General features: G+C 32.7%; 1 protein-coding gene across 1 annotated transcript in view; it reads left to right on the forward strand.

The window, feature by feature from the left end:
• LOC125070141 overlaps positions 1-9,740 on the forward strand; it is a 59,577-nt gene extending 49,837 nt beyond the window's left edge. The window contains exons 2-7 of the mRNA XM_047679841.1: positions 4,026-4,404; positions 5,578-5,741; positions 5,834-6,435; positions 6,512-8,039; positions 8,245-8,356; positions 9,614-9,740. Of these exons, the coding sequence (XP_047535797.1) occupies positions 4,026-4,404; positions 5,578-5,741; positions 5,834-6,435; positions 6,512-8,039; positions 8,245-8,356; positions 9,614-9,740 (2,912 nt within the window). The remainder of the gene's footprint in view (positions 1-4,025; positions 4,405-5,577; positions 5,742-5,833; positions 6,436-6,511; positions 8,040-8,244; positions 8,357-9,613) is intronic.
• Positions 9,741-12,989: the final 3,249 nt, after the last annotated feature.

Below are 12,989 nucleotides of genomic sequence, written 5' to 3' on the forward strand. Positions count from 1 at the left end.
AATTCTATTTTTGAATTTACGAATCCCGTTGTTCTGAGTAAAAAAAGGCTTACAGTATTTAAGGACTAGGACACCGAACAACAGCATGTTTCTTTAGGCACCTTAATTTGTCTCGCGCCAAAATTACAGGGACAAAATCCCTTTTAGAGTTGGGTGTCAAAGCGCTATCCTAGTAATACTTAGAATTTGAATGTTTTACTTTACTATTAAAATTGCAGAGCAGCTTCCATTGACGCTCTTAAATTAAAAATTGAAACCGATATTCGTTCCGGAAGCGTAATGAATGAGGTCGTCACTAGATGGTACGTTGAGTTGGAACTTAGAAGGTGTAGAGGCATGTCGGTTCAAATTTGTCAGTTGCGTCGCTTTTCGAAGCTAATGTATTCGCAAAAGTTCAGTAAAGCCGACTCATCGGGTAAAGTCTCGAAGGAAAAACGGGGTGTTACCTAATGGATACAAGTTTGCGTCGGATGGATCGGTTCAAGGTGACAACGGTTGGCGAAATGTGGGTTCTCGTGATTATTTCAGCGGATCTGTAATTAGATTTCGTGCGACGAGCTCCGAATAAAATGTATGTTGATTTTTCGGAAGCTATCGCCGAATGCTAATGTAGTTCCTATTTGTTCGGTTACATGTTCTGGAATTTGCGTGTCGTTAAATAGAATATTTTGTTTGGCGTCACGTCTTTCGTTTGCAAAACGTCCTTTAAACTTTTACATCATTACGTATGCTGGCATTTCCGTATTATACGTTCATTTATTTATTAATGTAAATTATTTTGTTATGCATTAATTTAATAGTAATCTGTTATACACCTGTAAAAACTTCAGAACCTAATTATGGTAATACACTGTTTCGATGCGTGTATTCTTTGAATGTTATTATTACTGTGTGTTCGTTCGATCGTGTTGACTTGGCTTTCATATTACAAAATAGCTATGCTAGTATGTATTCATTCATTATAATATATTTTATATTACGGAATGCTCCCGTCGATCAATGATCGCTGATGTTTGCATAACGTATGATAATAACCACGTCATAATAAACGAGTTCATTTAAATAAATACAAAGCTTCAAAATCAACAAAATACACCCAATAGTTTCTTATTACGCGAAATGTTTACGGCCGTACTATTTTTATAGTATTTTGCTAAACAATGGTACATGGGATCATATTTGTATTTTCCGTATCAATTTTCAATACAAATAATGGCAATTGAAAACGAAATATCTGGAACGAGTTGATTGAAGGACCCTTCGAAAGTTCGATACAAAACAAAAGGTCACTGTGCGTTATTAATTCATACATTACTCGAATAAGTCCCTCGCGTATTGGGAACAGAAATATTCTAGAAAATATATTATTTTTTATTATATTGAGTATCAGTTGTGTTTTTGGGTGCGACGAATAAAAGTTTATGATGCGGCGTTTTGCTTCTAACAATAGAAAGGATAGGACGCGTTTTTTTTTTTAATATAATAATCTTATATATAATAATATATATATTGTTCACTGGAATCTAATAGTTACGTTTTATAACATTTAAATACTTCGTTTATATATCAAAATGTGCACATATACAACAATACACTATTTACATAAATTAATTTAATTTTAATAAATCAAAATTAGTACAAAAAAATTTTCCCATATAACTAATATATGTAAAACTCTTTTCACTATTGTTTCATCCTACGGAACCAATTTGTATTAATTAATAAATAGTTCCCCTTGCCGTTATAATATGCGAAGGATAAAAATGATATTTTCATTAAAACACTTCAGGACACTTGAAAATTGCCTAACGAGTCTAAAATCTGGATCCTGTAATGACTTAATGCGAACAAAATTGGAGTGCCGTTAAAAATGTAGATAAAATTACCGTTCTCATTTTTAAAAGTAATTAGTAGAACTTTCAGCGGCAATTATGAACGAGCGAGGAGCCATGTCTAATTAATAAGGGGGTTGAAAGACCTTCGACTACGAATAGGATTCTGTCTCTTCAATTTTGATGGATTATGTTCATCTCATCAGTCAATTCTATTTATTAATTATAATGTTTCCTGGTAGTACGTTACTTGCTGGTGCCTCATTTACTCCTGGGGATTTAGACAAATATTAAAAAGACAGGACTTATGTTTTGGATAATTAACTACCACAAATAATTATCACAACGAAGTCTAAAAGAATGTGAATATATAAATGTGTTAATATGCACACGAACTTTAACCCACAAATCTGAATAGAGCAAATTTTATAATTAATAACCTTTGTTATCAAAGGTTTGGTGGTAAAATAAATGATGAGGCCTACATAAACAGATGGAATTTTTGTTAATAAAAAATAAATAATGTCACTGTCAATAAAGAACACGAAACAACTATGATCAAAGTAACGAGCTGTAGAAAAAACTTCACTTGATTAATGTCAATCAATAGCGAAGATTTAAAGATATCACCAAAAAGCGGATAAAAGCAGTCCCATGTTCTTGCCCAGTTTACGAGTCCCGAAGCGACCCCACATACGAAATCGTTTTTACATATTCACAAAATCAAACTACTTACCGAAACTATTTTACATAGCATTTCACACTCGCCAATTTCTTTGTTGGTCAAAGTAGAAATGGTGATAGGAAAAGCTTTTATTTTTATTACATATACAGAAGAATGAAGAAGTTACTATGAAGCAAATATCTTAGGCTCAAAATTACTGTTGCGACAAACACAAGTAAACATTTTTAACCTGTATTGCCCGATTACACAAGATAACGTTTTTGAGTGACAATGATCTAAACTTGTTACACGTCATTTTATTTTACAATCTCTTAAAACGATTAAAATATAGTTATTCGTTTATTCCATATGAGCCGAGATCGTCTAGAGGTTATGCATCTTGACGATGGTTCAAACTCAGACAAGCAACACTGGATTTCCATTTGCTTAATTTGTGATTATAAATTATTTGAGTCTTGGCGGCGTAGGACAATATCGTAACCTACATGTGACAATTTCAATAAAATCGTGCCTCATGTGGGTCTCAACACACAATGGAGTCGAGTGAAGGAATTCTCGCCAAACCTTCTGCCCAAAGGGCTTAACTTGCCTTAAGAGTATATGTACAAGTCGTTACTTTTATACCTGATTATAATTTTATCGTGACCAGAAAGTGTATGAGTAAGGGTCAGCTCAAATGGGTTTTCAAAATTCTCAATACCCATACATACTAACAGTTCAGGCTAAACGAAAGCCTTAGCAATTAATTTTCACAATCATACAAAAGAAACAATTTACTAGAGTACATATCCACAATTACCAATAAAAATACCCAATCTTTAGTTTCGTCGAATAACGTGGCTCGCTAGGCTTTAATTCGGTCTGATTCAAAGAAACCCTTGCTAATTAAACTGTTCTGACCGCCTGCTGTAATTGGGTCGTGGTAAGGTGATCGTCCATTAAGTGCATAGCGGAGAATAGCTAAAACTTTTCTGGAACTAGTTACAGAGAATTGCAAACTCTAAAAGACGACTTTTTGTAATTTCTCATATTGCGCTGTCACTATTACAGCGCCGCTCAGCTAAGTTTTTGTGGAAGATCGCCTTTAAGCCCTTCTCTCCGTTAATTACGGGATCGAGGACTTCTGTTACGAGAAAAATTGTAGCTGCGTTTTTAGAGCAAGTAGAAATTAACGATCTAATAAATTCACTAGTGTGATTAGTAAAATAAGGATGTAATTAGCATGCATGATCCGCATTCTATGTTTTCCAATTTTGCCACTTACAAGTCACACAGGAACTAAGTTTGCAATAGGAAATACTGATTTTAATATATAAATTCATATAAAATATAATGACAATTCGTAACTTGACAAGCGCCAAACATTTTATGAAATATGAAAAAAAATATTTTCCGTAGTTCATTGAACACTTAACACATTTTTACCTTAAATTATAATTTATGTTCGTAATACCAATTAAAATTATCTTAATTTTTGTATATTAACTTTATATTTTTAATTGTTTCAGATTGCCTCCACCTACAACTCTATCGTGATCCCAAAGACCGATACAAAAAAGGTCAAACCAAAGCATCTCTTTCCCTTCAACATTTTCTAGGATTTGAATCTGGATTCACGTTAGACAAAGAGTCCAATACGATCGCCATAATATGTCAAGATGTAACCGTTGTTCTAGCCTTTGAAACAAGAGAAAGACTAATATCATGGCAGGTCAAAGTTGGAGGTCAACTGGGGTCGTCGAAAGAATTCTTGATTATGATTGGGGGTGGAGGCTCTCGAAAACTACCCGCTGGACCTGCGAGACTTCATCTCCAAGGTAGAAGATTCGCTTTGACGAGTGGAGTTCCACCTCGAGTGCTTGGATTATGGGAACTTGCTCATTTGAGGTGAGATATTTCTATCAACTTATAAGCAACCGAAGCTAGCACAAATATAATCAATATTTATTTTTTATTCTGATTATTATATATTATATTGATTGCGGATTCAATACTAGCTAAAGCTATAAATCTATTTCATCAATAAGTAACGGCAACAATAAATAATAACAACTTAGTTCATAAAAATTTAAGATGCTCCGCAACGAAGTCAAGTAAATAAAACTGAAACGGACCATAAAACCGACTTTGGCTCCGATGTTAATGCAGTCACAGAACGACATACATACACAGCGGACAATAAAACTCGATCATTTCACGGCCGGTCCATAAATGCAGCATCTGTTGGTTTATGTAGTTCGTCTGGCCGCCAGTGAGTTAATGGCGGCGACTTCCGCCACAGCAGCCATTTTGTACGCCGCGCCGCCATTTTGTCGGCATCTTATCCCATTCCTGTGACTTGCCAACATTTTCCTCAAATGCTTTGATGCACATATTTCTGAAATTACGACCGCGTCACGGCCTGTTAGCCTCGTGAAAAATGATCATGTAATGTGGGTTACTTGTGATTAAAAAGATTAACTGATACGATTTACTGTTTCGCTATTAAACTGAAATATAATACTTTAGTGCTCTTTACTTGGAAATTATTTTTGGAAAACAAATAAATATTACTTTGATTAATAGTTCATACGTTCAAACGTTACGAATTTAAACATAAAAAAATTTTGATAGAAAAATTTAAGTATACATTTTTTAAATGAAATGGTTTATGATTTTAGTAACTAAGTTCACATAGAAACAGGAAGCAACGTTTTAATGATCTCGGCTGAACTTAGTCTTTGCTATTGCTGTATTCTGCTTGTTTGCAGTTTCCAGTTAAGCCACTGTAATGCAAAGTTTTAAAGTTAGAAATAATGTTATAAGTCCGTACAAATTTGCCGATTTGTTTAGTTTTTTTAATGATTTATGAATTAACACAGTATGCCTTTAGAAATAATTGTTTTTTACATACAATAGTTGAGTATGTTATTCAAACATGATCTCATGACCTATTTTTTCATATAATATACTCGTATAATTATTTCATTGAATACAATTTGGCATTAATATGATTTTTTTTATTATTTAATTGATTGTTTGACATTGTTATTATTTATAATATTCGTGTGCTGTTTAAAGGCGCTATGGTGTAGTGGAGGGTCGGTTTTGCTTTGAGGGTGGATCTCATTGTGGCAAGGGGGAGGGACTCCATATGCTGATTACCGACCAAGCCCAGGATATAACAGATGCATTTGATCAAGCAGCACAAGGAAATCTTCAACAAAGAACTCCTGCGTCGAGGGGTAGCGGTATAGTAGCTCGCATATTATTTATAAAATATTATTTTTCTCATTAAATGTAATATTTTTGTTTGCATTTTTTATTACAGGAACAGAACGCAGATTCAAATCTCGACCTAATACCCGCTTATCTGATTTTAACACTGGTGATCAATCAGTAACAGATAATGCAAGCGCTTTGTATGAGGAAAATTATTTCGGAGAAGATTGCGGAGATATATCACCTTATTGGCCATCAGCAGAGAAACGAGGTTATGATGAAAACGAATACAGACCAGATACCGAAATAGGTGTGAAACCACTATGGAACGACGCAGACCACATCACACTAGAGCGTTGTAATAACTGCCTGACTAAGCTTGGCGGTGTTTCTCGATCTTCAACTGTAGCTCTGAATGCAGGAAGCCAATTTAATCCCGCTTGGACAATGGAAGCCGTTCCTGAAAGTTGCTCCGACAATTCCTCTAATAGCACAGAATATTTAACGCCAAAAACTATAAGGAAAGATACATGTCACTGTAAAGAAAAACCACCACTTAGGCCACCAAAACCAGCACATTTTGATCAAAAGAAACCACCAGCACCATTACCGCCACAAGGATGTAGCTGTGCTATGAATGATAACTTCTGCTCTAGTAATAATCCAAAAGTAGGTCCTTATGAAAACTATGATGTTCCCAAAACATCGTATGCTGAGGTAATTTCACAGCAAGTGATCTAAAATACACATTTCATAAGCTAAACTATTTTCTAAATTTTTTATTATTTTACAGGTTGACAAGGAAAAATATTATGACACACCAAAGAGAATTAAAGCCGCTCTGGCTGATGATCTTTTCCAAGTGACAAATACTTCAACACCAGGGTCATTAGTATTGAAGAAAAAGTGCGGATGTATATTAAAATTTGGTTCGAAAAAGAAGCCAGTTATTGTAGAATGCGAAGAAAATTTGCAACCAGTTGATTGTCCGTGTCAAAAAGTAACAAATTGGGCTAATAACTTAATAAGTCTGCCGTATTGTAAGAGAAACACGAGCAATGAAAAAATTAACACAGAAATTCTCAATAGTAGCAAATTAGATGATATGGCACTATATGCGACAGTGGATGTTTCGAGAAAGACCAATAGACAAAGTACTGGTGATCAAGATAAAACCCAAGACAGTGCAACTGAAATAGTATTCACAAATTATCAAAACTTAGAACCAAATGAATGTAAAGATTTTGAGGGCCCATACGCTAATTATGAAAATTTGGAATTTGCTTTGTCGTTAGAGTACTATGAAAATGCAAAAGATTTGTTAAAGAAAGCTGGTGTAACTCAAAATGAATTAGATGCTCTTAGCGCTAATATAGATCTCGCTACCACTACTTTACCCAAAAAAACCCGATCCTGCCTAAAATGTGGCCACTGCAAGTCAACTACTTTACATGATATAAAAAATAAATCTGATGAGTATTTACTTATGGAACCATCAAAAGATGTTAAAAGTTGTTTAGTTAACCGCCCAATTGGAAACAATCCGGGTTATACTCCAATGTCTCCAAATCCGAACTGGTCTCAAAGCTTAAAACATCCTATTGCGAAAGTACACCGAACAGAAATTGAAAAATCATTGAGTATACCTACATTACACGGCAGTGGAAATTGTATGCTAAGCTTCGATATATCATCAAATAGTAGTAAGGAAGCGATACAAAAAAGATCAAGCTCTGTAGACTCCGCAAGACTTCTCGAAGACTTAAAAGAATTTGACAGCAGTATAGGGAGTCATGCAACATCGTCATCAATGGAAACTTTAAGAAATTTGGCTCTAGAGAATAGACTGTCGTCACCTTGTGATAATGATCGAGAATATTATGACTGTTGTAAATCTTCTGGATCTGAAAACAAGACATCAGAAGAAAGTTCAATGAAAGATATTCCACACCTACGAAATAAACACATGGATAATGCAGCCATAAAGAGATCATCTAGTGTACCTTGCAAAGGTGGAAATAGAGACTCGTCCAGCTCTAATGATTCTGGTGTATCGAGCTGTTCATTGAAACACGGCGGTGGCGAGTTCCAAGAGTTTGAAATGCCTTTGACATCTGGTCACTCTAGATATCATTATATGGTACATAAAAGATTGCGAGGAAATCTATCAGGTTCCATACATTCCTCTTTGCCACGGAAGTCAAAATCATCAGATCTTTTGAGAGACCAACCCATGCAAATACACAAAAACCATAATATTCATGCGAAATCATCCTCTGCGGAAGCTGAAGTACCGGTCTTACCACCAAAACAGTTCAAAGGTAAGGAGTAATAATAATGTTAAATAATTTTATAATTATTTACGCCTAGTATATAACAAATACCAAAAAAGTTAAGCTCGTGAAAACTTAGCTGTGTTTCATTGAATTGAACCAATTATCTTTGGTTACAGTCCTAATAATTATACTCAATAAAATTTGCTAAATATAACTTATCTTAAAATATTTATAACGGTTTTAATTTTAGGTGTTTTGGATACACACAGTACTTCAAGTGGAACTTCAGATATGTCGGATTATATAGAAACTCTATCCTTAACATCTTCACATTCATCTTCGGACACACCCATGGGAGGAAGGTTTGGAAAAGTTACTTTTTATTATGGAAAGATTTTAAATGAATTAATTCTTATACAACTCGATTTCGATTATTATTTATTTAAGTTACAAGCGGTACGTCATGTCATTTTACAAGATTAACCTGAATGTGAAGTTTCCACAGATTTGGACTGTCCATCCTTTCAGCTTGGGCTAGTTAATTACAAGTATATCCTATTATATGAATATAACACTAAATTTTCCAGCATTGATATATTTTCATAATCAGTTGCTAACTTCAGGAAATTTGTGTTAGAACCATATAACATAGATCTTTAATTTCGTTTTTTAAATTTGCCCTTCTTTCATAGTTTTGTTTTTCCTTATTATTGTTATGTTAGATATTATAATTAATTTGTTTTGCTCTTATTATGTTTTTAGTTATAAGTGGAAACTTTACTGGTATATGTGCTAATTTTTATATTATAACTTTAAGAATGACTTGTACTGTTTGTTTCCCTAATAAAGTAAAATAAAGTAAATTATATTAGAGTCAACTTATACTAATACCGCGCTTTACTAAGATCCATTAATATAACAATTTTGTATCTTCTAAAAATCTGATTTTACGATAGAAACCTACCTAATTAATCTTACCCAATTAATACCCAGTACAGCTAACAGTATAACATGTCTACTACAATTTGTGTACGTTTCTTTCGGAATATTTATTTATTAGGGGATTGGGCGCGATTGATTTAATTTGCTCGACGTTAAAAACACGTAAAACCAAAAAGAATTAATTCTTTAGACTTCGTGCTTAAAATCTTGCTTTAATTATTAATTTTGCAGTTTTCACCTATATAATATTATTCTAATTAAATGTAGTTTTTAATAACAAGTTTAACAAGAACTATTAAGGAACGTTTGTTCACAAAAGGCCTATTATAAAAGCAATGACTTTAGATGATAGCACACCTCCGGAATGAAACGATCGCTTACGGGCCGTTTCAAATGAAAAATATAATTGTATTAAATTTAAACAAGAATTTTTGTTCTAAAAATATTTTTAATTTTGCTTTTCCTTCGCCGGTTCTCCTCGGATCCAGGCCATTAGATTTATTTTTTATAAATTAGTAGACAATTAATGTCGCTACAATATAAAAATAATATTAACTTTTGAAAATTTAAATATGAAATCATTAAACAAATAAAATACAGTTTTAAAAAAATATAACATTAAATTAGAGTATCACAGTTTTATAACTGATATTCAGTATATTGTTATTTTTCTTCAGGTTAAATCGTCAACCGACGAGCACCCTTCGACCTCGCTCGGGCAAAGAGTATCACAACCTGGATCCCATCATCACGTCTATGTACAAGAACGGAAAAGACTTGGCGAACTATACAAATCTGCCCTAAGAATATTAATATAGTATAATGTAATTTATTTAAAAAATATATTTTTATTTAACCATGAGAGATAATTGGCAATTTGACAAAATAATAACTAAAATTATTGCTATAAGAGCAATTTAATGAAATACCAATGAATACCTTATTCCACGGATACTATTGCTGTCACGCTCCCACCTCTGGTAGGATATTAAGGATAGAAAGAGATGCAATGACATATAACGCGTAACGTTACGATCGATGGTATTAATTATAAAACGATAAATTATATACTTTATAAAAATAAATTAAGATCAAAAGGTTGTCGATTAAGCATATATTTACTAGCTTTCTCGTTTGGTGATGTTCGTTAAATATTTCAAGAAGACGATTATTTATTTACCTCATGAAATACAATAAGACGGAATCATTGACTTAATTTTATGAAATAAGACTGACAGTGCATTTATCGCAATCGTACGTTTGTTTTTAATCTAGTCAGAAACTTTTATAGCAGTTTTTATTTAGTTTTTTTTAAAGAGTGTATTTGTACTATAAATTATACTATTATAATGTAAAGTTGTAAAAAGATTTTGGGTAATATAAACAACGATTACTGAACAATTAAAGGAGGTATGTGTAAGCGTTTTGTACGATGTTTTAAACTCGATATTTACCGGCCTTGTAATATATAATAATCATCCTAAGATTTACGGGCAAGACTTGTAAAATGTGAGCTCTAAACAGAAAATAATAATCTGATCATATTGAAAATAATGTCCTAAGTTACCATTTAAAAGCGAAGTGCCAAAATGAATCTAAATGTCATTGACAGAAGATTGTATTTCAAAGAACCTGGGTATACACTATTGAAATGCGTTTTGCAAGTGTTAAAGTCTTTATCGTATTTTAAATAAATGAATCGATGTCGAGAGGAAATATCGCGTAACATGAAGCCACTTAAATGAATCTGGGGTATGTAGATGTTTCAATCCGTTCCTTGATAGTAGAAGATTTGAGAGGAGGGTTAAGAAGTTCCTTCACGATTTTATTTGTAGGCAAGTTGATTAATTACTGATAAATTAAGACATTGTCAATACACGAACCATTGTGAATAATTATCTTTTTTCTCTCCATCGGACTATTTACTAAGCTCTTATATCATATCAGAGCAATGTACGCCATTGATGTTTGATAGAAAAACTAAATATTTCTTTTTGTACCGTCAGCATAAAAATATCGATATTCCAATTTTTATAAATTTCATTTCTAGAAATTAATAACTATTTATTATTATTTTCTGTTTAGAGTTTATAATTGCTTGTTCCGATTCCATATTCTTTGAATAGATGCTCACTATCGAAGTGTTATAAATGTAAAATATATGTCCAAATATTACCCTAAATTTATTTTAATTTGTTTTAAGTACATGTCACGTGTAAGATGCTATCTGGAATTAGCTTTTAATAAGTGAAAGGTGATTTTGGTAAATTATAGTTTGTACTTTCACTAACACGGCCTTGACAAAGTTATTTTGTTTAATGGGCTCAAGCTGATTACGACTTAATAGACTCTTAATTTATTGCAGAAAATTAAAAATTAAGTCATACCTTAAATTAATAGTATTCTTATTTTTTTTAAATCTTGATATTGAAACACTGTCAATGTGTTTTTGACCTCGTAGCCGCGTTTGAAATACGGACTATCCGATCAAAAATGATGCGAGTAATGGATTATTTATAAGTGAACTCTTAATGAGTATTTTATAGTATATTTTGTAATTATTTTTGTAAATATGAAATTTGTCTAGGCCTGAAATACTGACTTATACCAATCCAATCGGACCAAGATTGCGTGATGTAAGAAAAGAACAAACTATAATTTCACATCCTAAGTACTTACTAAAAGTAAACATCGCGACGAAACCTCTCCGTTACTGGAATAGGTATTACCAACAAATATGCTAATAACTGCTTCTACGCTACAAAACTTGTAAACACTTGTAAAAAAGGACACGTGCAATAATATTAGAAACTTAGCAAGCCAAAATCAACTCAATGTGTTATGAAAATAATGTTTTGAATCGTATGAGATATGTGTTGTTTGCTGAGAGTCTATATTACCTACATATCTGTAGTCATTTCGCTAGTATATACCTACCCAGTACCGACTATCCTCAAGTTACCTTTGTATACCTGCATATAAATAAACATTATAGTTATTCGTAATTATTGAAGTTTCATTTTGTCTACTCTCCTCTGCTTAACTTTTCAGTCATATCCTAACATTTATTTTGACCTGTAAACGCTATTGCTAGTCGAGCACTTGTTAAAACATATTTAAAATGAAAAATGTACTTTATTTAAATTACAATAAAGGTTGACTGATTGCAGAACTTTCAATAATACTTTACTAAATAACAATAAAGGTTGACTGATTTTCAATAATACTTTACTCTTTTTCGTGTTTGGGTGTTTTGTTATTTTAAATAGGTTATACATTACCCATAGACGTTGGTGTTGTTACAAAATATATTAACAACTCGATGTGTCATCAACTTTAAATACTAAGGTGTTGTGTCGTTTGTCTCCGTAGTTACGTTACTTCAAACCGGAACACAATAATACTAAGTATTGCTGTTTGGCGGTTTGGTAGAATATCTGATGAGCCGTCAGTACTTATCCAGATAAAGCTTTCATAAAGCTCGATCTAAGTAAGCTAAAGCTCAAAAGACAAAGACGGTGTATGTATACGAACTGTATGTTATAAATGAATGCCTATATGTATGTGTTCAACCGCTGGGTTTTGGGTTCCCCCTAGATATGTTTATTATAGTTAAATTAATTATGAGAAAAAACATTTTATGTAATAGGAATCCCATCAAAAACATAAATGTAAAAATGAGAGCCAAGTTAAATATTATGATATATACCTTGGTTGTTGTCTTCAACGACAAAAGAAGTGAGATCTAAATTTGTGCCAAGTTAAATAGTCCTTTCTGAAATTTATTTATAACTACATAAAATATCATTTCTTCTTATAACTTGGGGTAATATATTGTTGCCTAAGGTCTGACTTGGCTAGTTCTCATATACAAATTATATTATAGCCTTCGTAAGTTCTAAGCCTGTTACAAATGAATTATAAACACAAATTAAGCACGCAAATATTCAATGGTACTTGTGTGGATATGAACTCGCAATATCTGGTTAAGATTCGTGTTTTCTAGTGACTGGACCATCGCAGCTCTTAATGTACGTTAATACTAACTAAGCA

This window comes from Vanessa atalanta, chromosome 16 (genome assembly GCF_905147765.1).
Source record: "Vanessa atalanta chromosome 16, ilVanAtal1.2, whole genome shotgun sequence".
In the NCBI taxonomy this organism is placed as follows: Eukaryota; Metazoa; Arthropoda; class Insecta; order Lepidoptera; family Nymphalidae; genus Vanessa; species Vanessa atalanta.